Source organism: Desmodus rotundus, chromosome 6, assembly GCF_022682495.2.
Source record: "Desmodus rotundus isolate HL8 chromosome 6, HLdesRot8A.1, whole genome shotgun sequence".
NCBI classification, from domain to species: Eukaryota; Metazoa; Chordata; class Mammalia; order Chiroptera; family Phyllostomidae; genus Desmodus; species Desmodus rotundus.
The window spans coordinates 95,628,150-95,655,686 of record NC_071392.1 but is presented as its reverse complement, the minus strand read 5'-3'; the positions used below and the strand labels follow the sequence as shown (position 1 = coordinate 95,655,686).

The following is a 27,537-nucleotide window of genomic DNA, read 5'->3' as shown; positions in this document are numbered from 1 at the left end:
TAAAAAAAAAAAAAAAAAAAAAGGTATGAAATACACCTATCAATGTAGGATAAAATAGACCTAAAGCAGGCTAACATTCAAACAGGCATAAGGTAAAAGTAAGGGCGCAGATACAGAAACAGTTATGGGAAACGAGTAACTGATAACAAGGATAAAACTATGAGATGACAATTTTTTTCATGACAAGGAGAAAAATGGTATTTAAATGAATCTCTGAACACAAACTTCCGAGTTTTACCATTTTAGATCTTGGTCGTTCTCTTTCCAAAAATGGTCCTGCAATTCAAGAAAATAAGGTTAAATTTTTTCAAGTGTATAAAAACTGGCATTAAAATTTATTAGAATGTTTCTGCATATGTTAAAATCATAAAAAATAAGAATACATCTTTAAACTCATTGAAACTTTAAATTTCAAGATGATTTGAGGCTAAATTGACATTGATAACTTTATAATATTTTATATGAATTACCAATTTCCATATAAAACTTTTTAAACATACAAGAGAATATGTAATGTAAGCTATAAAGTTAATGCCATTGGTTCTACCATTCGATATAAGAACTAGAATGTGACTAATGTTGAATCTATTTTTGTATTTTTTATGTGACCCTCCATACCTCCTCTGCTGAAAGGTAACCATTATCCTGAAATCTGTTTCTCAGTCACTCGATCTCAAAGAAAGTTTTAATTCACTGAAACCTATCCCTAAACAATATAATGAACTCTGTAAAACAGAATCATGTCATAAGTAATGCTCTGTAACTTGCTTTATTTTTCACTCATTATGTTTCTAAGATTTATCCACATGCTTGAGAGCAGCTTTAGTCCTTAATCCCTTTTTTGCCCTTCAAGCACAATTTCAACTTCCTAAAAATTTTTGAAGCCTAAGAAGTGGGATTATCCAAGCAAAGGAAGCAATGAGGTTCTAGGAGAAAGAGCCCCCAGTCTTGGCAGTGAGACAGCTCGGACATTGTCGTCACTCAGACATTTAAACAGCTCACTCAGAAGTTCAACTTCAGAAGGGCTCACTGACTATAGCATTCTAGCCTTTCATGTCGCTCCAGGATCTCTGATTACTTCTACTTTGTTAAAAATGCCTTTATTTGTACACTCTTCCACTAGACTGTAAGCTCCCTGAGAGCATGTGAACCTTCTGCTTCTCCAGTGCGTCTAAGTCCCTTACTATGACTGCGTCTAGCTGCATCTTTGAACGTTGCCCCACAAGTTTAATCTACGTTCTTGAGCACTCCCTGAGCACTATGCTATTTCATATTCCAGTCTCTCTTACATATGATAGTTCTGCTTCTCTTCCCCATGCATATATGACTCGCCTCTCATCTGTTTTCAAGACTCAGCCTCATTTCTAAACACATGCCAAAGCTCATTTCCATGTCTCTATTTTTCTTTTTAAGCCATCACTCCTCCCCCACCCCACAGGTCACTACTAGTTATTTTTATCCTGAAATAAAATAAAAGCTGATTCCCAGAAAAAAATCCCCAGAAATGAAGATAGTGTAAGGAGCCCTCGGGGACAACTTCAAGTGTACCACATTTGCATCATGGGGATGCTGAAAGAAGAAGAGACCAAGAAATTGAAAACCTATTTGAAGAAATAATGAGAGAAAAACTTTCCTAATCTGGTGCAGTAAACAGACAAGTTGAGGAGGCACAGAGAGTCCCAAATAAGATGAACACAAAGAGGCCTACTTCAAGACACATGATAATTAAAATGCAAAAAGTTAAAGACAGAGATCTTAAAAGCAGCAAGAGAAAAGCAGTTGGTTACCTACAAAGAACTCCCTTAAGACTGTCAGCTGATTTCTCAACAGAAACTCTGTAGGCCAGAAAGGATTGGCAAGAAAGATTCAAAGTAGTCACTCCACCCAGCAAAGCTATCATTTAGAATTGAAGGACATATAAAGAACTTCCCAGACAAGAAAAAGCGAAAGGGTTCACCACTACCATACCTGTATTACATGAAATGAGAAAGGGTCTTCTCTAAGGAAAAAAAGATGAAAAATATAAATAAAATGGCAATAAATACATATCAAACAACAAGTGAATCTAAAACAACCAAAGAAGCAGAACAGAAATAGAATCATAGACAAAAAGAACATGTTGACAGGTGAGAGGGGGACGGGATTAAGAAGTACAAACTGGTTGTTACAGAACAGTCACGAGGATGTAAAGTACAGTATAGGGAATACAGTCGATACTATTCTAATAACTGTCGTGTCAGACGGGTACCAGATTTATAAGCATGATCACTTAGTAAGTTATAGAACATCCAGTCACTAGAGTGTACACCTGAAACTAATACAATATTGTATGTCAACTATAATTGAAAAAGAGAACCTTAAATAAAAAAGCTGATTTCTTTAAAATAAGTATAAATTTAACAGTGCAGAATTACATTGTCTTCTATTAAAAGTGGAATATATAAAATCTGTTTTATTAAACATTGAAATTAATGTTAAGCAATGAAAAAGGTCATTATTTCTAGCCCAAAACTCATACCTCAAACCCTCATCCAACTACATCAAGAGATTTGCTTAGAGAAAGCAGAAGCCATTTGCTAGGCAAACATTTTGTGAAAGATTTAGGCAAAAATATTTCTGCAAGAAAATTGTTTTCCTTTCAGTATATTTTTACTGCATCCATATGAATTCCTAAAAAGTATGTGTGTCAGTGAGGCAGGGAATGGGGATATTATCCAAGCTTTGATTTTGTTTAGGGTGTTGGGTTCATAAGTACTTAATATATTCATCACAATAAAGCAAAACAGTAGGCCAAACATAGACAAATGATGAGAGTCTGCTGTGAACTGAAGATTATGAGAAATCCGAGCTGACATCCCTGAGGCCCCATTGTAAAAAAGTGATGTAAATATAACCGTATCACCTACAGCAGTAAGAAGCACAGCCATGGCAGTGTGTGTGTGTGTTCACTTTTTTTCTCCTCATAAGGGTGTGTCATTAAAATACTGTCCACATACAAAACCAGACTTATCAATCAACAGAGCAGCACTTCATGTAGTTGAAACAGGAAAATCATCTGCAACATTTCTCTATAAAGTGATTTCTTACTTGGCTTCCCACTTTTCTGTTTCTTCTTCACACTTTTATTTCTGCTGTACACCGTTAGCTGTGGCTTTGGTCTTGGTTCTGTCAGCCAGCTAATGTCGGTCTTGTTGCCGTCACATCTGTACTCTGTGTCAGTATCACTAAAGAGGTTTTTCTTTTTGTGACTTGTTACAATCTATTAAAAAAAAAAGAATTCTTGTAAAGGATGAAGAAATGTGTCGTACATGTCATGTAAAGTAAGATCAGCCAAAAAAAGGTCCACCGAAAACCCAGAAAAACTAATGTCGCATGTTTTTAAGTATACTAATCTACCTGGCATTAAGGGACCTATTCAAGAAAGTCACTTAGAAATCTTGATCAGAGAGCAAGATTTGTATTTTGTTGTCAGTGTTGTTATTAATTAAAGGTAAAATCAAAACAGCTTGCTGCTACAGAAACATTCAGTCACCATCAGAGAAGGCGAAGCTGTCACATGCATCACTAGGTGATTACAGCAGCTCACAGACCATGCAGAAAAGTCATAATGAGAACACGTAACCTCTGAGGGAAACAAGTGGCCCAGTTATTTCTGTTTTGCAGTTCTGTGATAAACTTTGGTATTGGAAAATTATTGAAAGAAATAGTAATTTTAATAGACATATCAGGATATTATAACTTACTCTTTTATCTTTTGTTTTGAGAGATGGTTCAAGTTCATCATGATTCCTTAAGCCAACCCTTAAATAAAAAATGCATTCATTAATTTTTATTAAGTACCTGTTTTCCTAAGGTAGCATGCACTAAACAGTTAGACCTGGGTTTCAGCCTTACTCTACTAATTCATTATGTAATGCTGGCTAAGTGACTTTTCCTCTCTGACCTCAGTTAATTATAAAGTTACAAGGTTAGATAAAATTACTAGTAAATCCTTTTGGCTTTATCATGTAAGATATATAACTAATATTAAAAGTGCACAGTCTGCATTATTAAATCTAGAAGTACAGTTGTCTGTTAAACTACATAGGTTTGGACTGCACAGGTTCACTTATACACAGATCATTTTCAATAAATACTGCAATAAATACTGCAACAAATACTGTATTTTTTCTCTTCCTTTACTGTAAGAATATAGTCTATAATGCATATACAAAATATGTGTTTATCAGCTATTTATATAATCAGGCTTCTGGGTCAACAGTAGGGTATTAGTAATTAAGTTCTGGGGGAGTCAGAAGTTATACACAAATTTTTAACTGCATGGGGGGTCGGTGCCCCTAATGCCCATGTAGTTCAAGGGCCAACTATAAATGCTGAAAGAACAGGGTCATAATGGGAGTAATCATGACAATGGCCATTTAATTCACTCTTTTCATATATTAAAAACTCTCAGATAAACTGGGAGGAAGTATTTAAGAAAAAGAACAATTGAGGTAAGTGTATTTTAAACTAATTATAATAAAGCACTTACAATTTTATTGACTTATCCACACAGGCTTCTCTAGTTGTAGCTTGAAATTCCTGGATCTATATTGTGAATAAGCATTAAAAAATTTTTTTAGTGTCAAAATAAGGTAAACGAAAACTAAAAAAAATCAAGTATAGTTTCTATCACGCCATATAGCCATAAGATGTAACCAGAAAACTAAGCTTACTAAAATGGTTTCATATTTAAGAAAGCTAGTACTGTAAAATATACTAAAAATTGGTAATTGTTTAAAAATTTTAAAACAATTGTAAAAAACTTAAATTGTTGTATCTTAGAAAAGTGATTTTCTTGATGAAGTAGTCTGAGTTCCTCTGTGTCCCAATTACTCATTTTTCTCTACTTCAGTCCAGAGGACTTGAAAGGAAATTAAATACACCTATGTCAGTACCACAGAAATTTAAAAATACTTAAAACTGTATGGAAAAAGACTAGACTTTGGGTGGTAAGCACACAATGGAGTATACAAATGTTGCATTACAAAGTTGTACACACCTAAAATTCATGTAATGTTATTAACCAATGTTTCTCCAATATATTTAATAAAAATAGAATGTATATTTTTAAATATTTTAAAGGATATCTACAAGGGTGGAAATAAAAGAAATACACTCTAGTAACTGCATGATAAATACAAAATAAATATTAAGTAAATATAAAAACAGATTTCTAGCTTACTCCAAGTTTTATAATAGGCTCATCAGTTCCACTCAAATTAAAATTGTAAACATCATTCCTGTAAAAATGAGAAGAAACATTAACTCCATTATATAATAACTTTATTTTTTAATATGAAGAAAATTATAAATTTTATGAAAAATTACTTACAGTGGGTATTCAGAAGTAACATTAACAAAAGTAGTCTTCAGTTGTCTATAACTTTTTTTCTGAACCTTTTCCTAAATACAGAAGTTTACATAAGACCATTCAAACTTGTACATTCCTACACTCAGCAAATAAATAACATATGCAATTAAATTTTCACATTATTTTCTAGTTTTCCCACTAACATAAATTTTACACTTGTAACAGTATCCTTAATGTGAATTAAATAAAAGTATTAAACATCCATAGTTAAAAACATTGAGGACTTCAGTATTAACTAAAAGCATAATGAAAGTATAAATCCAATAGCTTCTTGTACATAGGTAAAATGACCTCACTGGCCCTCGACAAGCCGAATCTTGGTGATTGTGGAATCACACACACAGCACTTGTTTCTTGTACTCATTTGCTTTAACTTCTTAAATAGAAAAACTTTCGGAGAGGCTAAGGTAAAGGTATGTAAAACCTGATGTAAAAGACTCAAAATTACATCAATGAACGAGGACTGTTAGGGAAAAATATGTGTAAGATTACTCCTGTAGCCTGCTGTTCAAAATATATTCAACCTCATCAAAAAATAGGGTAGAGAAGTTGTTAAATAAAATGTTAATGAAATAATTGTTTTTAATTCTCACCAAAGACATGTTTCTATTGATTTTAGAGAGAGAATAAAGGTGGGGGAGGAGAGAAGAAGAGAGAAACATCAATCAGTTGCTTCCCACATGTGCCCAACCGAGGATGGAGAAACTGCAACCTCGGTAGGTGCCCTGACTGGGAGCCAAACCTGTAACCTTTTGGTGCACAGGACTACGCTCCAACTAATCGAGCCACCCAACCATAATCATCTTTAATTTTTAGTATTTATTTTGGCTGTTTTATATAGATTTGCATTATTCCAAAAAATTTCTCTCTCAATGTATTGCCTCTCTGATCACTTTATCTGACTTAACCTTTTTCGTATGATTTTTACCAGTGTTCAGACACATGTGTTCATCTTCTGCCTGCCAGTGTGTGCTAGGTATTTCAGAAGATATAAGAATGAGCAAAGGTGTTGTACAAGACAGCAAGATGACTAAACAGTTACACTCTTGTAAAAGACTGAGGTGTCACAAAATAAAAAAGAACTGCAATAGTGAGGAAAATATCAAAAAGGTAAAAGAAATTGTGCAGACTCAAAATTCTTACTCATTTGGATTCTGAATCAGGGTACCTTGGAAATTTTTTGTAAAGAAGATAGACTCAAGTAATTCTTGCAAGGAGGAATAAAAGTTTTCACAATCAGAAAAGAAGGTGAGAGCCTGCTGAGTCAGTTCCAAATTCTTTCCAAAGGTGGAAGAAGAAGAAAATGAACACTTAAAGGAATCTCAAGTTATATTTCAGCTACACAAAACATGCCCAGGAAACTAGTATTAGGAAACAAGACTGACTTTTAAAGGGACTAGGGAACCAGACTAATTCTCCACACTCAATTCAATAAGCAACAGGAATCAAAGAAAGGTTTTGAACAAGGGAATGAATGACAAGCTTGCAGCTGTGCAATTTAGAAAGAAAACAGCTGGTATTGAATGAATTGGCACAAAGAACTATAAGAGGCAACATGACTTACATAAAGTCTATTGTAGTAATCCACAGATTAGAAATTTAGAACTCAAACTAGAAAAACAGGAGCTGGAATAGGCAGGAGAGGGAAGATTCAAGAGGAACTTACAAAGGTAAACCTCAAAATTTGAAATTAAGTGGAGAAAGTAATTGTGAGGAATAAATAAAAGATAATTGATATTTTAAGCCTGGATAAATAATGATTTTTAACAAATACAGGGATTTAAGAATTATCTAGTTGTCAGGAGAGAGAGAAGTAGCTAGAAAATGATGGAGATACACTGAATCATAAAAAAGTAAAGGTATCACACGCACATGTAATGGAGCTTGTGCTTTGAAAAGCAGATTAGAGGGCTTCTTTGAGTACTTGCCACTAAACACGTCATTAGTTTAATCCACTTTTCCATATGCCAAAAACGTTAAACCTCATTCCATCCTACCACTATTCTAGTTTAGTGTTTACAGTCAGCTAGCTATCATAAAGTTTGACTATATGTATATTTGGTGTAAATAAATGAAACCTACCTTACTGAGCTGTAGATCAGATTTGTTTGAAAAACCACTATAAAAAAAGTTTTGTCACAATTATAAAAGCAATTAAATATCAGTAGAATGTTTTTCATAAAAGGCATTTCATATAAGGTCACTAAGTCTACATTCAAAATGCTGTAAGTAACTGACAGCACTAGTCTCATGTCTCATACTTTTTCAATTTCACTCATAGTAAATAGCAACAATAATACTTCACTCATTCATGTGGCAGGAGGTGCCAAGCAATTTAAATGGAACGGTTCTGTTATGAGAGTAATTTTTTTCATGCCCCATAATAAGACTGGAATAAATTTAAATGTGAATTAATCAACAGGCATCCTATAAAAAGACATTTTGTAAAAAGAAAAGAACTAGTCTTCAGAAAGATTATAAACAAGGAATACATATTTACTATATGAAAGTAACTCAGCTCATTTAAATTTCATTCATTAAGCAATATATTTAAATATTCTTCTTTTTACTAATCAGTAGGCTCAATTAAAAATTCCTGTAAGTCTATATCCTAAAGATTTATTTCTGAAATGGTATGCTGTATAAATATGATGTTTTTGATCCTTTATAAAATGTAATCAGATACTAAAATATCCAATGTTAAATTTAGTTCTAATTTAAACAGCTACTATTTATAAAAGTAAATATGTATTATCTACTGGAAAGTTACATTATTTTAACATGTTGAAAACCTTAAAACAGTATAAAACAATTTAGTTTTATGTGTCAGAAAAATATTCATGTCTAAAATTTAAGAACATACCTGTTAATCAAAGACTCCTTTAATTTTCTTGTAGACTGTACATCATCCTTCGGTTTGTATCGCTTATTAATTTGGCTTATCAAGGAATCTGCTGCAACAGTAAGTTCTTTCCCTTTTGACTTGTCTCTCTGAAACAATTTATAATTTACTTTAAACACTCAACAAGTTAACCTTCAAATGAAAATAAGGGCTGAAAAAAATTTTTTATGTTGTATGTATAACCATAAAGGGAAATAAAGGTGGTCAGAAATTATTTAATAAGTTTGGGCTTTGTTAGGCAGTAAAATAAGTCAGGGTAAGTCTTATTTAACATATAGAAAGAACTGTGCAAAGTGCTCTGTAGATATTACTTTTTAAAAGTTTCTATCCATGGAAAAACAAAAATCATATAAAAAACTAAAGGGAACTAAAAGTTGGTTCTTTGAAAAGATTTATAAAATTGACAAGGCACTAGTCAGGTTAACTAAGAAAAAAGAGAAAGATATAAAAGACAGAAATTACTAACATCAAAAATGAAAGAGGCTATCACTACTGACTGACATTAAAAGGATAATAAAGAAATACAATGAACAACTCTATGCCCACAATTTGATAACCTAGATTAAATGAACCAGTTCCTTGAAACTCACAGAGAAATTGAATCAATAATTAATATTTTCCAATACAGAAAGCACCAGGCCCAGGTCAGTTTACAAGTGAGTGCCATCAAACATTTAAAAAAGAATCATGCCGATTTTCTACAGTCTTCTAGGGGATGGGAGCATAGGGAACACTCCCTAAGTCATTCTATGAAGCCAGTATCACCTCATGGACATAGATGCAAAAATCCTCAACAAAATATTAGCAAATGGAATCCAATAATGTATTAAAAGAATTACCTTCTATAACCAAGTGGAATTTATTTCAGGAAAGCAAGGTTCAACTTTTGAAAATGAATGAATGTAATCCATCATATTAATAGGATAAAGAAGAAAATCATGATCATGTCAATAGAAAAACAAAAAAGTCTGACCAGACCCTATATCCATTCATGATAATAACTCTCAGAAAACTAGGGAACACAGGGCAACATCCTCTACAAACGGAAAACACAGCCAACATCATACTTAATGGAGAGAAACTGGATGCCTTCCCACTAAGATCAGCAACAAGGAAGTCTGCTCTCGCCACTCCTATTCAACATCATACTGGCCATTCTAGCTAATGCAGTAAGATGAGCAAAGGATAAGTGGTATACAGATTGGAAAGGAAGAAATAAAACTGTCTTTGTTACATGTTGCTATACATCTGTGAAAACACATAGAACAAACAATACTGAGTGAACTCTAATGTAAACTATGGACTTTACTTAACCATAATGTGTCAATATTAGCTCATCATTTGTAACAAAGGTACCACATTAATGTAAGATAATAATAGGAGAAACTGTTCACCTGTATACCTAAAACTTCTCTAAGAAAGCTGTATTAATATTTAAAAACCTGGAACAAATACAAAGAATTATTATCTGCATAGTTTTAGAAAACTCTACCAATATTTCTTCAATTCTCCTGATACTATTTTCAGTTTTCTGGGAATCAGGCATATGGATTTTTTAAATTGTAATAAAATACAGCCTAAACATAAAAACAGCAACATAAAATTTACTATTTTAACCTTTTTAAGTTCATATATTTAATATATATAATAAAGTTTTACTTATTAGCCTTCTGAAGATTACCATAATGAAAACAAGGTTTGGCTTGATTAAAGTGTAGCGAAAATGAACTCCCCCAAGACAGTGTATGATTTAAGAACTTCTGGTATAATTGGAGCCAGCTTGGGAAATCTGTACCACTGAACTACAGAGGTTCCATTTCTCTGGGTTTATTCAATGAACAGAAAGACAGGATGGAGACAGACCTCAGAGGAGAGGAATCCATGCATGGGAGTGGCAGGAAGTCATGCCTAATACAAGGAATGACACCATGAGAGACTGAAGAGACCTTCTGAAAATGCAAAGTTGACTTTTAAAAATTTTTTAATCCTCACCCAAAGATATGTTTACTGATTTTAGAGAGAGGAAGGAAGAGGGAGAGATAGGGAGAGGAAGAAGGAGAGAGGCATGTGAGAGAGCAACGTCGATAGGTTGCCTCCTGTGGGCACTCTGACCCACCGGGGATTGAACCCCCTCAGCCTTTGGTGTGTGGGATGGTGCTCCAACCAATTGAGCCACCTGGCCAGGGCAGGAAGTTGATTTTTAAAAGGCAGAACACGGTTTAGATGATCAGGGTTTTGTGCTTCCAGGAAAAAGGAATGACTAGCTCAGGGAAATTCTGCGAAGTGATTCTAAATGTCAAAGAAAACAGTTTTAAAGTTAAAACTAAAAAAAAAAAAACCCAATCAGTATTCAGACTAAAAAAAAAAAAAGCAAAACCAACAACCAAACAAAAAGTCTTACCTCCCCTGGGGCTAAAGGAACTAAATAGCAGCTAAGACTAGAAAGAAGGAAGAATAGCATACAAAGAACCAAGAAAAAAGTAGCCCAAGAGGATTTGGTTAAAGAAGGAAGGAGATACCCTGGCCGGTGTGGCTCACGTGGTTGGAGCCGTGGGGCATGATTCCTGGTCAGGGCACACACCCAGGTTGTGTGGGTTCAGTCCCCAGTCGGAGTGTGTACAAGAAGGCAACCAATGTTTCTCACATCAGTGTTCTCTCTCTCTCTCCCTCCCACCCCCTTTCTCTTTCTCCAAAGGCAATTAAAAAAAAATGTTCTCAGGTGAGGATAGAAAAAGAAAAAGAAGACAAATTAGGCTCAGAAAGTAGGTTGCAGATTAAAGACAAAATGAAGAGTAGTCTGGTCAAGACAAATGAAGTGATATCTAATTACATACAATAATTGCCAATTATTAAATATTTCACTTGTACATTGAGATGTTAACAATATGTGAACATTTTACATTTTAGAAATTTAGAAATTAGAAATTTGGCTACCAGGTATTAATACTTTGGAAGATATATGAAAATGACATGACAGCCTATATACCTGGGTCCTTAAAGAATAGCAAAAAAAAAAAAAAAAAACCCATCAAAAAAACCTCACAAAAACCCCCACATTATTGGCAGTATCTTAGAAATGTATTATCATTTAAAAGTTTTCTTAATCTGCATCTTGATAGAAGTGACACCCCACCTCATTAAAAAAAAAAAAAAAGACTCATGATATGGGTTACAGGGTGCGGCACAAAAGAGCTCGCACGGTCCTGGAGACGTCCTGCCGATGACTGAGCTGACAGAAGTGGAGGCTCCGATAGGGATGAGCACAGTGATAGTAGGAGATAGTATCCCTCCATCCCACTGACATCCTTTCTGGAAAACCTTGTAAAACTTTCCTGCAATACTGCAAGGAATACTTCAGAATGGGCTATGTGCAAAGCTGTGCTAGGCCATGCAGTAAAACAAATGTTGAGCCAAACAGTCTTGACAATAATAGTTTAAAATGGAAAAATCACACAGAAACAACCCTTTATTAAAGAGAAAGGTGAGCGCCATTTGAGAGGCACAGGCACAGACAGTTCTATGTGCCTGTTCAGAATCTGAGGTACAGAGTGGGAGAGACCCAACAAGAAGAGACAAGGCAGAAACTAATATAATATTAAATGTCAACTGTAACTGAAAATAAAAATATGGATTAGTAAAATTAATTTCACCTGTAAACTTGAAAAATGTGTAACAGAAAATTTAACGTAACTAGAGAATGAAAAGCGACCTACAGGGCTCATTCATGCTGTGCCTGTGTACTCGCCTGCTGTGCACCAGCGGGCACAGGCGGTTTATCAGAGCTGGGCCTGGAGTGCAGTGCGTGCGTTCAGGAGGCGCTCGCTCTGAGTCTGTGTTAAGGGACAAGGTGTTACAAATGTTCAATTGCAGCGATCAGTCAAGCTTCTTTCACTTTCTTATGTTATAAAGTAGGCTTATTATGGGTATGTGGAAATAAAACATACTGAAAGCTCACCATTTTTTTTTGTTTCAAATCCCAGGAATTAAGTTCAGACATTAATCTTTTCCTTGATTTTCTATGACTCTTTGCATCTTTACTAGGAGAAGGGCTTTTATCACAAGTAGCAGTATTCACATCTTCTGACAATATGTATTTCTTCCTATAGATGAGAGATTCTTCAACTGTCTTATTTAGGAGAATTGACTGAAAAGTAGTTTCAGATTCAATATGCCAATCACTCTGCTCAGTATTTTCAATATTTTTCTGCTCTGAATAGTGATTGAGTTGTTGATTGTTTCTTCTGCAAACGTCTTCTGCTGTATCCATTTTATTATGCTGCATCCTTCCTTTCTTATATTTCACCTTCTCTGTTTCTTCGGAATTATCATCAGATAATGAAGAGGATGATTTTTGTTTTTTAACTTTTTTGTTGATAGCAATGTCTAGTGGGGAAAAAGAAACTAATCCTTAATAAGTTAATAAACTGATAATGTATAAAATGTGTTAAAACCAAAGAGATTGTTAAGCATTCAGAGAAAACTACACTTGACCCCCGAATGACATGGGGTTAGGGATGCCAACCCCCACCGAGTCAAAAGTCCACATGGAACTTTTGACTCCCCAAAACTTAACAACTGATAGCCTACTGCTGACCAGAAACCTTACCAACAACATAAGCAGTCGATTAACACATATATTGTATGCCATGTTTACTATATAATGTATTCTTTTCTCTAGCTTACTAGAGAAGCCCATGTCGTTTGGGGGTCAAATGTCAAGAAAATCATGAGGAACACAAAATGTATTGAAAAACATCAGCATGTAAGTAGACCCATGCAGTTCAAACCTGTGTTGTTTAAGGGCCAACTGTAGGCCTCACCTTGATTAAATGCGTCTCCTTGTGAAGAAAGGCTTGCTCTTTGCTTATTACATAACTTAATATTGGTCACAGGTGTCCAACATGCCCACTTAGAGGGCATTTTATTTCCATGGCTGTTGCATGAAACACCAGGAAACCTGGAAAATAAATTCATTTGCCTAACGTAGCACAAAACATTAGCTATGACTGACATAAGACCTTGATTTTTAAAAGTTTAATCAATGTTAATTGATGACAATTTTTTAACAATCAAGTATGAAAATGTTTTTGTAAGTCATTATGAAAGTTAAAATTTACCACAGAATTGATCAGATTAAAGATTAAAAAGTTCCATTATCACTAACGTATTTATATATTCCCAAACTAGTTTAAATTTCTTTACATTCATACTTTATTATTTTTTAAATCTCATTCATTTTAAGGTTCAATTTAAAAGGAGTTATGTTGGTTGATCAGGATAAAGCATAGACTGTTCCCCAATGTGCTATCTTAACACTTGAGAGATTATTAATGCTGGAAGCAATAGCATATTTTAAGACTATAAAGGCCTTTTCTTTTAAACTTGTTACATTTGTCTAAAAGTAACAATACACACAGAAAGATTTGATGGGTTTTCTCATACTTACGTAGGTTTGTCTATTTTTCCTACTGCCTGCAAATCAGGAACAATATACTGGGGTTCATCTAAATAAAACAAATTTATGGTATTTTCATTTTTTGTGCAATTGGCAAGGTAAAATTGGTATAGATTTTGATCAAGGTTTACATACTGGGATGGAGAAATTAATTGATTGCCTCCCCCCCCCAAACCCAAACATCTTGGAAACAGACTGTTTTATATTTTGAGGCAAAAGGGAAGTATAGAGAGAAGTATATATTTCTGATCAGAGTCACTGAGATTAAACCAAAAAGTACTTACTAAAATTTTGGTTTAGGAGTTCAGTGTCCTTATTTTCTGTCTTTTCTACAACATCAGCAGTTTTGATATGCTATAAACACAGGAGACATGTTAATGTAAATTTGAAGTAGGTATTTCATGAAAACAACTTTTAAAAGTCAGAGTGTTAAAGAGTAAAACTTTTAACATCAATCTGCCTTGCTATTAAAAGCTGGATAATATTTCTATTTACAGTTGACCCTAAAACAACTTGGGGGGGTGGTTAGGAGGACCAACCTATCACTCTGTCAAATTTGCGTGTAACTTGTGACTCCCCCAAAACTTAACGAATAGCCCACTGCTGACTGGAAGCCTTACTGAGAACATAAGCAGTTGGTTAGTACATATATTGTATGTTAAAGGCATTACATATTATATTATTACAGTAAAACTAGAGAAAAATAAAATGTTAAGAAAATCTTAAGAGAAAATACATTTACAGTATTTATGAAAAAAAAAATCCATGCGCAAGCGAACCTGTGCAGTTCAGAGTCGTGTTGTTCAAGTATCAACTGTATCTCATTAAGGTTATACCCGTTTTCGAATATTACCTTTTCTAAACTAGGAGAAAATAACTTTCACTGCAGAGAAAGGAGGCAGAAGATCCTACAAGTTTTCTGATCTCTCCATATCTAGTAAAGTAATTCTATCTTCCTGTGTAACTGACAATTTCTAAGACCCTCCAAGGCACATCTCCTATTGTTTTGATCTGATAACATGCATTTATTTTGTCTTTTCACTAATATGCATAAAGGCATTGAAAATTATGAACCATTAAATGTTTTGTAAAGTTTTGCCCATTACACAGGTAACTTCTTGCCTATACATATATAGCAAGCTTCCCTCTTTCCATAGCCACAGACACTTACCCAGATCAAATAAAAATCTGCCGTCACTGTCAGAAACATAAACCTTCTAGACTAAGACAGTTTGCCTCACCCTAGCTTTCTTTCCTACTTAACTGGTCCGGTGGCTCTTCACCAGGTGGGGGGTGGGGGGGGCAGGGGAGCAGTAGGAAGATGTGCGGGCAGTTTTGGTGTCGCAAGGACAGAAGCGCCCCCACCAACAATGAGCAAGCACAAGCCCAGCATGTTTACCGCCCTACAGCAGTCAGTGCCACACCACAAAACTGACGTGCCCCTGGAAAGAAACACTCAACTAGAGGATTGGAACTATCACTTTAACTGTTTTTCTAACGTCTTCAACTCTTGCACCCTTTATCTTTCCACCACATAACCATTTACATTTTTTAAATCACCATCTATTCTATGGTACTTTACGCCAAGGCCACTGAGCTTTGACAGAATATGACACATTTCTGAACCAATGCTGTGATAAAATTCAGTCTCTAATTTAAACTGGGCCCTCCACATTGCCTAACACTTGTACTCATTCTTAGCTTGTCCCTGAATCCTCTGTGTCAACATGTCCCCAAGAGAAATTCACCCTCCTCACACTTCAGAGGAAACAAAAACTACTGGGTGTTCTTTATCTACAAACTTATCTGTGTCTCTGATTACTTCCTATTTCTCCCAGAAGCAGCTTCCTCTTATCCATTCCCTGCTCTGTCCCTTGTCCATAATAGCCATTTGCATAACCTTCATTTACCTTTCAAAAATCAATGCATTCTCTATCTCCTTAAAAAGACACTCCTGACCTTCACCCTTCCCCTCCAGCTCTAGGGGTAGGCACCAGCCCCTCCACTGGGTTCTTACTGCACCCCATAGGTACATCTGATAAAACTCACCCAATGTTACAGTGATCTTATTAATTAGTCTAATTCCCACGGTAGACTTGGAGATATTGATTGACAACCTCCACTTGTATTTTATATTTCTATACCAGAACCATCCCCGTAACAGACACTAAATTTATATAACCAAAGAATGACTCCCTGGCCAGTATGGCTCAGTTGGTTGGAGGGTCATCCCATAGACCAAAAGGCCACAGGTTCGATTCTCTGTCAGGGCACATTTCCAGGTTGTGGGTTTGATCCCCAGTTGGGACACGTATGGGAAAGCAACCAACTGATGTTCTCTCCCACCCGCCCTCAAAAGCAATGAAAAACGTCTTTGGGTGAGGATTGAAAAAAGAAAAAAAAAAGATTGCAAGCTCATTCTTCTACCAAATGTGTAAATCAGAGTTACATTGAATGGATATTTCTAAATTTTATCGTCAGCACAGTAAATGAGTTGTATCTGACAATGACTTTACGTTCAAGAACAACAAATGGTATCTTTAAAAAAAGCAATGCCTTAAAGGGAGACACTCACTGCCTGTAAAAGAAGTCAGTGTAATATGCACTTCTATAATAAAAATTTATTTAAAAAAATGTTTTCAAAATCAAGTTACTTTGTCTGTATCATCTCCTCTATTTCTTCCTGCAGGTGATTTAGACTGATGTGATACAGCATTGTCCACTTCATTTTCCAATGTTTTAGAAACACCAGGTTTTTCTGTAGAACTCATCATCTGCAGTGGTGGTTTAATTCTTCCTCTTCGTGGTGTTGCTGAAAAGGAGGACAAAGGATTGGTACATCTGTGGGGTTCTAAAGTTACATATTGCTATTATTGAGATCCTCTTTAGATGAGGAAGGCAAATGAGGGAGGTTCTAGGATGAGCTCCAGTTTTCTGGTTTAGATGAGTCAGTGAATGTAGATACTGTTCACTGGGGTAAGAAATGGAGAAAAAAACTGGCAGAGAGTTGGCGGGGTGGGGCGTGGAAAGATGAATTTTTCTTGGACCTGCTAAGTTTGGGGAGCCTGTTGGACATTAGATAACTGCCCAGTAGGCAACTTGATTTTGGGAACAGAAGGTAGCTATTCAATTGTCAGAGCGATTAAATAAGAAGGTGTTTGTAGCAACTCGTATACAGTATCAGATTATATCTACTTAGCTCTTAGTATGTACCAGGTACTGTCCAAATGTCGTGTGAGTGATTTTTACCTAAACCTCTAGACAACCTGACGAGGTAGACAAACTTTAGTTCCATTTCATAGAAAGGAAACTGGTTCTAAAATGAGCTAGAGGGTGATCGGTACCAAGTACACACTCGGGAGCGGCGAAACAAGCCCAAGTAGCCAGACTAATTCAATGTTTTATCCACTATGTTAAGCTGCTCCCACTTAAATTATAATAAACTAGTTAATGCTGGATATTCATATTTTGAATAATGTTTATATGTCAATACCCATTAAAACTTTCTTAGACATTTGAAATTTCTTGACAATTAGAAGACATTTGTGGTTCATAGTTTTCCATTTTTATATCCCCAACTTATCCTCTAGGTAAATTATGTCCAGAATATCCCTGAACTTAAAAACGCCTACTTTAAAATACAGTAACAGTTGTTAGAAATCTTTTAAGACCATGAACTCACGTGTGTTGATTAAAAGTAATGGACTTCTCACGGTGTACCTTTCTGCACCAGTAACAATCATTGAGGCTTCCGACATTTTTCTTCTGCTAGGAGTAATTATCTTAAACCATGAGAAACAACCATAGTAAATACACAGTATCTTTTGAAATTAAATATCCTACAATTTTATTCATAACATTTTACCTTGACTATATACAAAAGATATGTAACATTTCATAGACAGCATGATATCCAGAAATTTTTTTGTTTTTGGCTGAATTTTCACTAAGGATTTTATTCTAATGTTTGATATTGATCAAGTAGCCAAAATAGGTAAGGATTGTTGTTTTAAACAATATTTATAGCCCTGGCCAGTATGGTTCAGTTGGTTGGAGCATCATCGCATAAGCCAAATGGTCATGGGTTTGATTCCAGATCAGGGCACATGCCTGGGGGTTGCAGGTTCAGTCCCCCTTCAGGGCGCATGGCCGGCTGAGAGGCAACCAATCAGTGTTTGTCTCTCTCCCTCCCTTCCCTTGGGTAAAGATAAAAAAAAAAAAAAAAAAAAAAGAGAAGAATATTTATAGAACATCTAGAAATGTAAAAAACCTTTTTAAATTGATGCTGGGTTTATCTAGTTAACCAATGGCCCAGTTTCCTATTCTATTTCATGTAGATGATATTTGGATACATATTTATATAAACTTGTTTGTGAAAGCTTTCAAAACGTTAAGCATTGTCTAAAACTTTCTCACATTTAAAAAACTGTATTACTACCCTGTGAGGACTAAACTGCCCTTGGAATAACAAGTAGCTACAGGAATCCAGAAGCTCAATGACATACAGGCTGTGGCCCCACTGAAGACCTACCCTTTAGCCTCACCCTGGAATGACCACTACGAGCCGCCGAAGTAGATAAGTAGAAGAAGAGACAAGATGGGACAGGAGTGTCAGCGGGTAAAACCAAGACACAGTAAAGCAACCAACCTACTTAAAGGACATTTTGATAGAATAAAAGTGTAGTCCCAGAACAGTCAAAGCTTGGACTAAGTAAGGTAGACATAGATCACAGTTTTCTGAGCAAAAAAAAAAAAAAAACTATATTAAGACAAGTCAATGGAAACAGTGTGGTGAAGACCAGTTCAGAGGTTCCTGTGCTGGTTGAGGTTCACTAAATTGAGTAGCAGAAAGGAAACGGGGGGGTGGGATGTGGGGGCTACAGTGGAAAACAATGGCCAGCACCTCGGTCAGTGTCGGGGAGAAGGGCTAGAATCAAGGATACCATCAATGGTGCATTATGGAAGTACGGAGGCAGATAAAATTTGAGGTGAAAGATAAAGTTGGCTGTCAGACTTCAGGAAAGGGCTCGAAGAGACATGGAGAAAACATGAGAACAGTAAGTGGAGAAGCAGCTGTAGAACTTTAAGAGCTTAAATTTTATGCACAGGAAGGAAGCTCGCTAGTGGAGAAGGCATAGAGATGTTGGGTGTGAAGCTTTTTTGAGCAAATGTACCTTCAGGAGGTGGGGAGCAAGTATTTCTGATACAGTAATAGAAGGAGGTGGAGAATGAAAACACTAACAAGAAGAGGGCACTAAGGCATAGAGGATTGTTAGCAATGCCCAGTGTCACCGCAGGTTATGACAAAGACGTCTGAGGAATGCTGCCATGGGACGCAGCCTAGAGGAGATCTCCAAGAGGAGATGGAGCAGGAAGAGGGGGAAACAGAACAGAAAGGTTGTATGGAAAAGTGGTAATTTCCTAAACATCTCTCATTTGGAATTTCCAGACGTAGAGTATACCCTGTACTAACCCTTGCACATACATACAATTTGCTAAAACACTATCTTCTGTTTTTATTTGTAAAAGGGAGGAAAAGTACTCTGAACTGTTATAGAGGCTTTTTTTCTGTAATTATACATAGCAACAATTTGATGTATTTTCTAAATGGACAACTGTTTAGACACCGCATTTACCTCAGGCTGACTATTTTTTCTGTCCCCTTGAGTACTGTTTTCAATGTGTTTTTGAGGTTTAGCAAATTCCTTTTGGGAGTTATGTTTTTCTTTTGAACTAACGAGTTCTTCTGCAACTGGGGAGACTTGACTTTCTGGCACTAGAATCTGTAGGAGAATGTGGAAAAAAATACTTAAAACTGCAAACCATAGGGTGTCCTCAAAAACCATCAGATGTCTTAATAAAGCACCCATTCATCTCACACTTCTGATGGTCAATTCTTTCCATCTTCCACATACTGTTAGAATTTTTAGTCTTACAAAGTAACCCAACTAAAAGTATCCACTTTTTCAAATGTTAACAGACCCTACACAAGCTTCTGCATTAGTAGGACTTATACTTCTAATTTTTAAACTTAAAAAACAGTAGTATTTGATTAAGAACTAAATATCTACCTCCTGTACTAAAATAAATTATCATTAATAACATGTTTAAAAATCACATACATCTCATTGAAGCACTATCCATGTTGAAATGATTTATTTTTCAGATATTTAACCTCCAGCATAGACTTTATTTGTGTTATTATTTGGATTAAACTTAGACCAATGATTAAAATCAAGGAAGTTAGATACATACCTGTGATCCACTCGCATCAAAAAGTACGTGCACAGATGTTTTGGCAACTGAAATACCCTGTTTTCTGATAAATTCCTAAAATTAAATTAATTCAAAGTGATGTCATTTTCTTCTAGTTCTTTCCATTGTAATGCAATTATTTCCTACCTGTTTCCTTTCAAAATTGCCAAATCATCTCACGTTATTATTTTGTATGTATAAATGCCTTTCTCAGAACACTTGAACTTCCTAGCATGCCATTCTGGTAAGGACCCCTCACACACATCATCTCTGCTACCCTTCACCATAAATTTTTGGCGTCATTACAGACTGAACACGCGCTCCCTCACCCCAATTCATGTTGAAACCTAAACCCCACAGTGACGGTGTAGGGGGCGGGGCCTTCAGGCGGTGACTGGGTCACCAGTGCACAGCCCTCCCGAGTGGGATGAGTGCCCGATAATACAGACCCAGGAGAACTCCTTCCCCACTCCCACCCACCACATGAGAACCCAGTGACAAGATGTCTGCTATGAACCAGGGAAAGGGATCCTACCAGAAACCAAATCTGCTGGTACCTTGATCTTGGACTTTCCAGCCTCCAGAACTATGAGATATGTCGTCGTTTAAGCCACCCAGTCTATGGTGTTTTTGTTTTAGCAGCCTGAACAAAGATATAAACTATCCAGACTTGTCAAGTGAATATCTTGCCTAAACATAATATGAATTGTCACCTTAGGTTCCCAGTTAAACAGTATCCAACTCATGTCTTCCATAGTCATAGGAAGGGTCTGACCTACTTTATCCATTGACCTCAAAGGCCAGTCAAACCCCATCTCTACAACTTCTTCAAATCTGATTCCTAACAAATATTCTCTTTCCTCAACTTCTATGCTTCATTTTCCTTATTCCACTTATTTACATCTTTGGAAGTATAGCCTGTAATTCTCCCAACTATGTTTTTATCTTGAAAACAGGGCTTTGTCTCATTTCACGTTTTAAACCACCTAGCAGGAATTCATTAAATGTTTTGAGTCTCTGCCGCTAATTTTGTCATCTGAGATTTTCCCTGACAGGTAGTACATCAAAGGGTATGGCTAACAACCTGATGACTAGGAACAATGCAAATTTAAAGAACTAAAAATCTACATGTCATTTTAAGAATTCTAGAAAAAAATCAAAAAAACTTAGAAACCCAAGTAAACAAAAGTTTCCAGAATATGAAAATAAATTTTTACTAAAAACATTTAAACACTTACCCTATGTTTATGTGCACCAAAAATTTTTTGTGTAACATCAGTGATTTCTAATGATGCATCAAAATACAAAAGCAATTTTTTCCCTTCTCTTGTACTAATTTTCAAAATATTTTTCAGAATTACAGTCAGCAGCTTCTTTGATTTTCTCTCTGTACACATACACACACACACAAACAGATTGCTTTATATTCATTTCTATGATACCACTCTATAGGTATATTATAAATAGGAAAAACATACAGCATATTAATAAAATAACTTAATAAAGTTAACTTTTAGGATTTAACAGTATTTAATTCTAATAGTACCTGTGTAAAAACAAAGTAAATTTATTTTTAAAAAATTTTAGGTGAATTTTATTTTTCAGAGCCTCAGTTTCCTGATCTATCAATTATAGGGTAATACAATAACTAATGAACTAAAGCCTGAATATGTTCTGGACACCAAAAGGTTCTCAATAAATATTCCTTGAACACATCTGAGAAAACTATTTTCTTAATTTAAAAGAAGCAAACAAAAAATAGCTAATTCCTTAAACAACCATATTTCTGTGCATTCGTGCCAGTTCTATTAAATCCACAGTTACTACAAATATGTTGATAGTAAACAAACAAGTGATAAAAACGTGAGTGCTGGGAAACTGTGAGGTAAGAATACAATGAATGCTCACCTTCAATGAAACTATCAATCCAGAGGGAAAAACACTGTTAATGCCAGTTTATTAGAGGCATTCATCTCCCTTACTCCAAGAAGTCATCAAAAGATTACCTGGCACTCAGGGAAGGTGCCTGTATTATGGGCTCACGGCCACTGTGGCCCTGCCCCACCGCAAGTGGTGCTCTTCTTGTTGACCGAGAGGACTCTATACTTGCCCCACACCCACCCCCGTATAATTTTGGGCAAGAGGAAAACATCTTGAAGGAGAAGGGCCACGCCAAATGGAAAAATTTGTCTCTACATCAGGAAAAGCTTTGGTCACTCAGTGACCTAACTTAAAGGGCAAACACCCAGACAGATTAGAGTACTCGGATTCTTGTGAGGCTAACCCACACAGGAAATGTCTTGCTTGCATTTGCAACTATACAGTCATAAAGCTTTCAGAGTAATGTCCTTTGATTGACTAAGAATTATTAATTGCTTGAACACGGTGGCAACACTTTCCAACTCAGACAATGCTGGTGGGCTTTTTTGAAAACAAAAAAGTCAGGAGTTTCAACATTAAGTCGTCAGGCTTTAGAGAAGATTATTTGTTCCACTTAGGACAAATGCATACAAGCAGAAAGTGGAATGGTGGTGACCAGGGGCTGGGTGGAGGGGTGAAAGGGAGTTGTTTAATGGATAAAGTTTCAGTTTTGCAAGATGACAAAAGTTCTGGAGATCTGTCTCACAACAGTGTGAATATGGTTAACATTATCTGAACTATACACTCAAAAATGGTTAAGATGGTAAATTTTATGTTATGTATTTTTTTTACCACAATAAAAAAAATTGGGTGAGGAAACATTCCATACTATTTTGGAAGTACAAGGTTCTTATATTATACATAAAGGGGTATAATGTTACTTAAACATATGCACTATCAGGTTAAAGATGCATCAAGTAAAGTCTAAATCAGCTGTTAAAAAAAGGAGTATAAAGCCAACAAAAGAGATGCAATGAAATTATTCTAAAATCAATTAATATGAAGGAAAAAGAGAAAAAGAAAAACATGGCAGGTAGAAAAAACAAGAACTAGATGGTAAATTTAAAGCATATGAATAATTACATTTACAAGTTACAAATTACATTTAAAAAACAAGATCCAGTATATGCTGCCCACAAGAAACCCACTATATATTATAGATGATCCTTAAATACACAAACACAAAAATAAGTTTAAAAGATAACATATGCCATGCTATAACTAACCAACGCAAAGCTGGAAGGACGTGCACATATGTATTAACGTTACATAAAGTAGATTACAGAGCAAAGAATACTACCATGGGCAAAAGAGGGTCATTTCATAACAACCATTAAGAAAATACATAAGCAAGAGACAGACTGGGAGAAAAATACTCATAGAACATGTATCTGTCGAAGAAGTGGTATCTGGTATGTGTAAGAAGTGTAAGAACTCAAAAACTTAATGCAATAAGCAGTCCAGTAAAAAATGGACAAAATATTTAAACAAATATTTTGCAAAGGAAGATACATAAATGGCTACTAAGCACATGAAAGTGCCCAACATTAACCGGTCACTAGGGAAACACGAACGAGAACTATCATGATATACCACTACAGGCCCACTGAAGTGACCAGTGTGTCTTGATACTTAAAATTGTAGTGGTACCGGTTGGCCCAGCTGTATGGTTCTGTCCAGCAATGTTGTGCAATCCCAGCTGTATGAGTGGACAACTGAGATATTTGGATCTAATCACACAAATAGGATGGAAGAGCAAGAGCCTTGAACATAGGAACAAGAAAGTGTGATTGGTCGTGGGTTTCACACCAGACAGTGAAGGAAATACGTATAGGAGGAAGACGGGAGATTGTGGAAGGGGAAATGTAACAAATTTAGGATGGTGAACATAAGGAGAATGGTGACTTTGCTTTCATTAGCTTATTTCTTTTCCCAGAAAGCATGCGATTTCTACTCTGTATCAGAGGTATAAGAAGAGACTTCTAGAAAAGATCCGTACCTTCAATGCTATATGTTTGTACTTTATCCTCGGGCACAGTGACTGCTTCCCACTGATGATCCTTAAAATTTAAAGACAGGTTTTGACCATACACAAATAATTTATTCTTTCTTTAAAGTTTCTTTAAACACCATTTTTTCAGTTATACAAACAATGGTTATTTATTACTAAGTAACCAGTTGATATAACACAATTCTTGCTCCATCAATTGACTGCATAATACATTATACAGGTCACATTTAATCTATTTGTTCACTATTACATGGAAGTAATTTTATGGTTCCCTATTCTTGACCAAAAAAGTGTGATTGTCCATTAATATTTGAAGGTACCTTTTTTAAATAAAAGTTACCAAATCCTATCTTTTCTTTCTTTGAAATGTTTTGTGAAATACATATTCCTTAATTGCCAGCTATTGTCCTCAGATTCATAGATTGAATGTACATTAGTAATAACCTAAAATGTTTTTTTCTCTTCTAAGTATTTTAATTGAAAATTTGTATAACTGAATAAAATACTGAATCCACAAAAAAGTCATAGTAAACATGACATACTATTCCTAAAAGATGGGATCCTAAAACTTTCCAGTAATCTTGTGAGAAAAACAGATCCAATTTTTTAGTTGTTCAAGGACAACTCACTCTCACTCTACAGAAATTGCCCTGAATTGAAGCCAGTCTGCACTCCGATAGTGATCCCGCCCTGACAGCCCTCTTCAGTAGGGTGCTGGCTCCCCCATACCCCAAAAGCTCCAGGCGGGAGGAAAGGGCTGGACTCATCTCTCCCCACTGCTTTGAGCGGCTGTTTCTCCGTAAAAAACTGGCTCCTCTGAGGCCCGTACAGCATGTGCCAGGACCTACTGGTTGTTGCCATCTACCTTCACAATGACTTCCTGTACATGGAGGCACCTGGTTCATTGCCTTCCTTTAATTTTTTTATATCATGGAAATTTTCAAACAGATTTTTTAAGAGAAGAAACCATAATAGAACAAACCCAAAATGTGTGTTTACCTAGCCTAAACAGTCGCCAATATACTGTGCTTACCTTCTTTCATCTTCACCCCTTACTCCCCCTGCATTACACCCACTTCCTCTTGGCATCAATTTTTATTCAGCCTCTCCATCACTCTAGTCATCAATTTTAAAAAGCTCTTATCCTTAAAATAAAGAACCTCACACAAATCCCTCCCTTGAATCCACATTGCATTTTCGCTATTGTGCTCTTTCCCTTAACTTGATGTCTTCTTTTCTCCATGTATTTCGGCTTTCCAGGAATGCCTGAATCCTTGTCTCTCCAGTGAAACTGCTCTCATTGATAATGCTTTTTTGACAGTGTTGATCATTTGCTCATGAAAACACCATTCCTTTGCCTTCCATAACATGATACCTTTTTAATTTGGTCTCTCTTGGCTGATTCTTCAAGTATTCTTCATTCAGACTAGAGTCTCTTCTACCTATCCTGTATAAATCTGTGTTCTTCACAGTTCTGTCATCTAGGCATTCATTAAGTCCCATGATTTTGTCCTATGTATATAGATGGCTTCTAAATCTCCACTATGGCTCAGTTCTCTTACCTGAACCTCAGACTGATATATCCAACTGCCTGCCAGATACCCCCCTGCTGAATATCCCACAAGTATCTCCAAATGAAAACCCTCACATCTGAACTCATCATTTCTCCCCTACAAAACTTATCCTCCTCTGCCAGGGCCATCCAGTTACTCAGTTTGATGAGTCCTTCCTCTTTTTTACTACAAACAAATCACCAAGTCTGCTCACTTCGACTTCCTCTCAAGTCTTCCTGGAACCCACGCGTTCCCACCCACCCCCACTGTAACCTTCCAAAGCCATTGCCACCATGACTTCTCACATGACTGACTGCCAGTCTCCTAACTGCTTCCAGGTTTGTCCCTTTTTAATGCATGTCCCCACCAGGAGACTCTCTTACATGAATGTGGTCCTTACCTCTGACTTATAACCCTTCTTTGGATTCACACTGCCTTACTGCTTTCCACTCTCCTTTGCACTCTTTGCACCAACCACACTACGTATCTTTCAGTTCTTTGAATATTCTATTTATTCATTCTTATAATAAATATGGATAGCTGTAAATGAGAAAGATGGGTCCCTGATTTCATGAATCTTACATTCAATGGGGTAAAAACAGACAACAAACAATAAATGTAGTGATTTTAATATAAATAACTACTATAAAGAAAATAACACAGGACAGTGTGGTACGATGTGGCTGGGGGCTACTTCAGACTGAGTTCCCAGAGAAGGCTGCTATAAGGAGGCAATCTTTAGGCTGAAATATACATGGGAAGGAACTAAGACACAAAGAACTGGAGGCGGTTCCTACGTAGAAGAACCAGCAAGTAGAGAGCCCTAAGATGGGCATGACAGAGAGACAAAAGAAGGGTTTTAAGCAGCCACTTTATGTGGAATGGATTCTGGTAAGAGAATACAGAGATAATGTAATATTGCTACAGAAACCAGAGGAGAGAGGATTCTAAATATATATATATTTTGGGGAAGAAGAATCTCCCCAGCATCTCTACATCAGTGTCTGGAACACAATAGTCATTAAATACTTGTAAATGCATTTTATACTAGCCCAATCATGTTTAATATTATAATTGCTTATTTTCTTGTCTGAATCATCCATTAGACCAAACTGAGTGAAGGCAGGAACTACATCAATCCGATTCTATCCTCTTCTCCCAAAATGGAAGTCCAGTTTCTGAATAAAATCCAGTTAAAAATATTCCTATAAGTCCTGCAGGAATAAATACACTAAGGAAAGTTGTCAGTACCCCTGAGAAGCAGTGCTGGTATTTGGAACGCCATTTTAGTTAAGCAGTCTAAGAAGGCACTATAAAATGTACGGAAATAAAGGTATGTGGCAATCCTAAGAAGCATCTGATTAATGTTCATCTGTGAGAGTTGAACTGGAACAAAAAGCAGAATTTTATAAGAGATCAACTAAAAGGACTAAAGCTTCATTATACTATCAGGTGCCACGATTGGATTAGTAAATGCTGATCAACTCTTACTCAGATATTGGCACAGTGATTATACAATTTCATCTAGAAGTATCCCAAAATACCAAATATTAAATAGTAGCTATTTGAAAACAAAGGTTCAAGAATTTTCCTCAGGTTAAAAAGAGGTCAGTAGAAAATATACCACCTAGTTGGAGGGTTTGAGCATAGCTACAATGTAGCACAGGAGGACAAGAACTAAAACTCACTTCCAGTTACTCCCATGAGAGTCAGTTCCTCACTGTTTTCAAACAGAAGATTACATGAATAAGACCATTTGTCATTATCTATTAATATTATTTCCAAGTGCCTCCATATTTGAGTAACTTATTTTTTCTAAATTCAATTCACTTTATTCATGTGATTGTTAAATTTTATCTGAAAGTAACATGTAACTTATTTCTGAAAAGCTTATGTTAAACAACTAGTATTAAAATTAGCATTAATTTTCCTGTTGCAATAAAACATCAGAAATAGTTTTCATGTCTAATTAGCTCGATGCATTACCATGCTAATCAAAATTGCTGGGATAACACTGAAACATTAAAA

General features: G+C 35.8%; 1 protein-coding gene across 1 annotated transcript in view; it reads right to left on the bottom strand.

Moving 5' to 3' along the window:
* The window catches only part of SYCP2 (synaptonemal complex protein 2), a 49,509-nt gene that overhangs the window by 11,796 nt on the left and 10,176 nt on the right, over positions 1-27,537 (bottom strand). Inside the window, exons 13-30 of the mRNA XM_045195040.2 lie at positions 23,945-24,005; positions 21,264-21,412; positions 20,026-20,100; positions 19,407-19,553; positions 17,453-17,552; positions 16,425-16,582; positions 14,055-14,124; positions 13,762-13,819; positions 13,136-13,272; positions 12,271-12,698; positions 8,277-8,404; positions 7,496-7,532; positions 5,375-5,445; positions 5,225-5,282; positions 4,532-4,587; positions 3,744-3,801; positions 3,088-3,259; positions 239-276 (exon numbers count right to left, since the gene is read on the bottom strand). Coding sequence (XP_045050975.2) covers positions 239-276; positions 3,088-3,259; positions 3,744-3,801; positions 4,532-4,587; positions 5,225-5,282; positions 5,375-5,445; positions 7,496-7,532; positions 8,277-8,404; positions 12,271-12,698; positions 13,136-13,272; positions 13,762-13,819; positions 14,055-14,124; positions 16,425-16,582; positions 17,453-17,552; positions 19,407-19,553; positions 20,026-20,100; positions 21,264-21,412; positions 23,945-24,005 — 2,001 coding nt within the window. The remainder of the gene's footprint in view (positions 1-238; positions 277-3,087; positions 3,260-3,743; positions 3,802-4,531; positions 4,588-5,224; positions 5,283-5,374; positions 5,446-7,495; positions 7,533-8,276; positions 8,405-12,270; positions 12,699-13,135; positions 13,273-13,761; positions 13,820-14,054; positions 14,125-16,424; positions 16,583-17,452; positions 17,553-19,406; positions 19,554-20,025; positions 20,101-21,263; positions 21,413-23,944; positions 24,006-27,537) is intronic.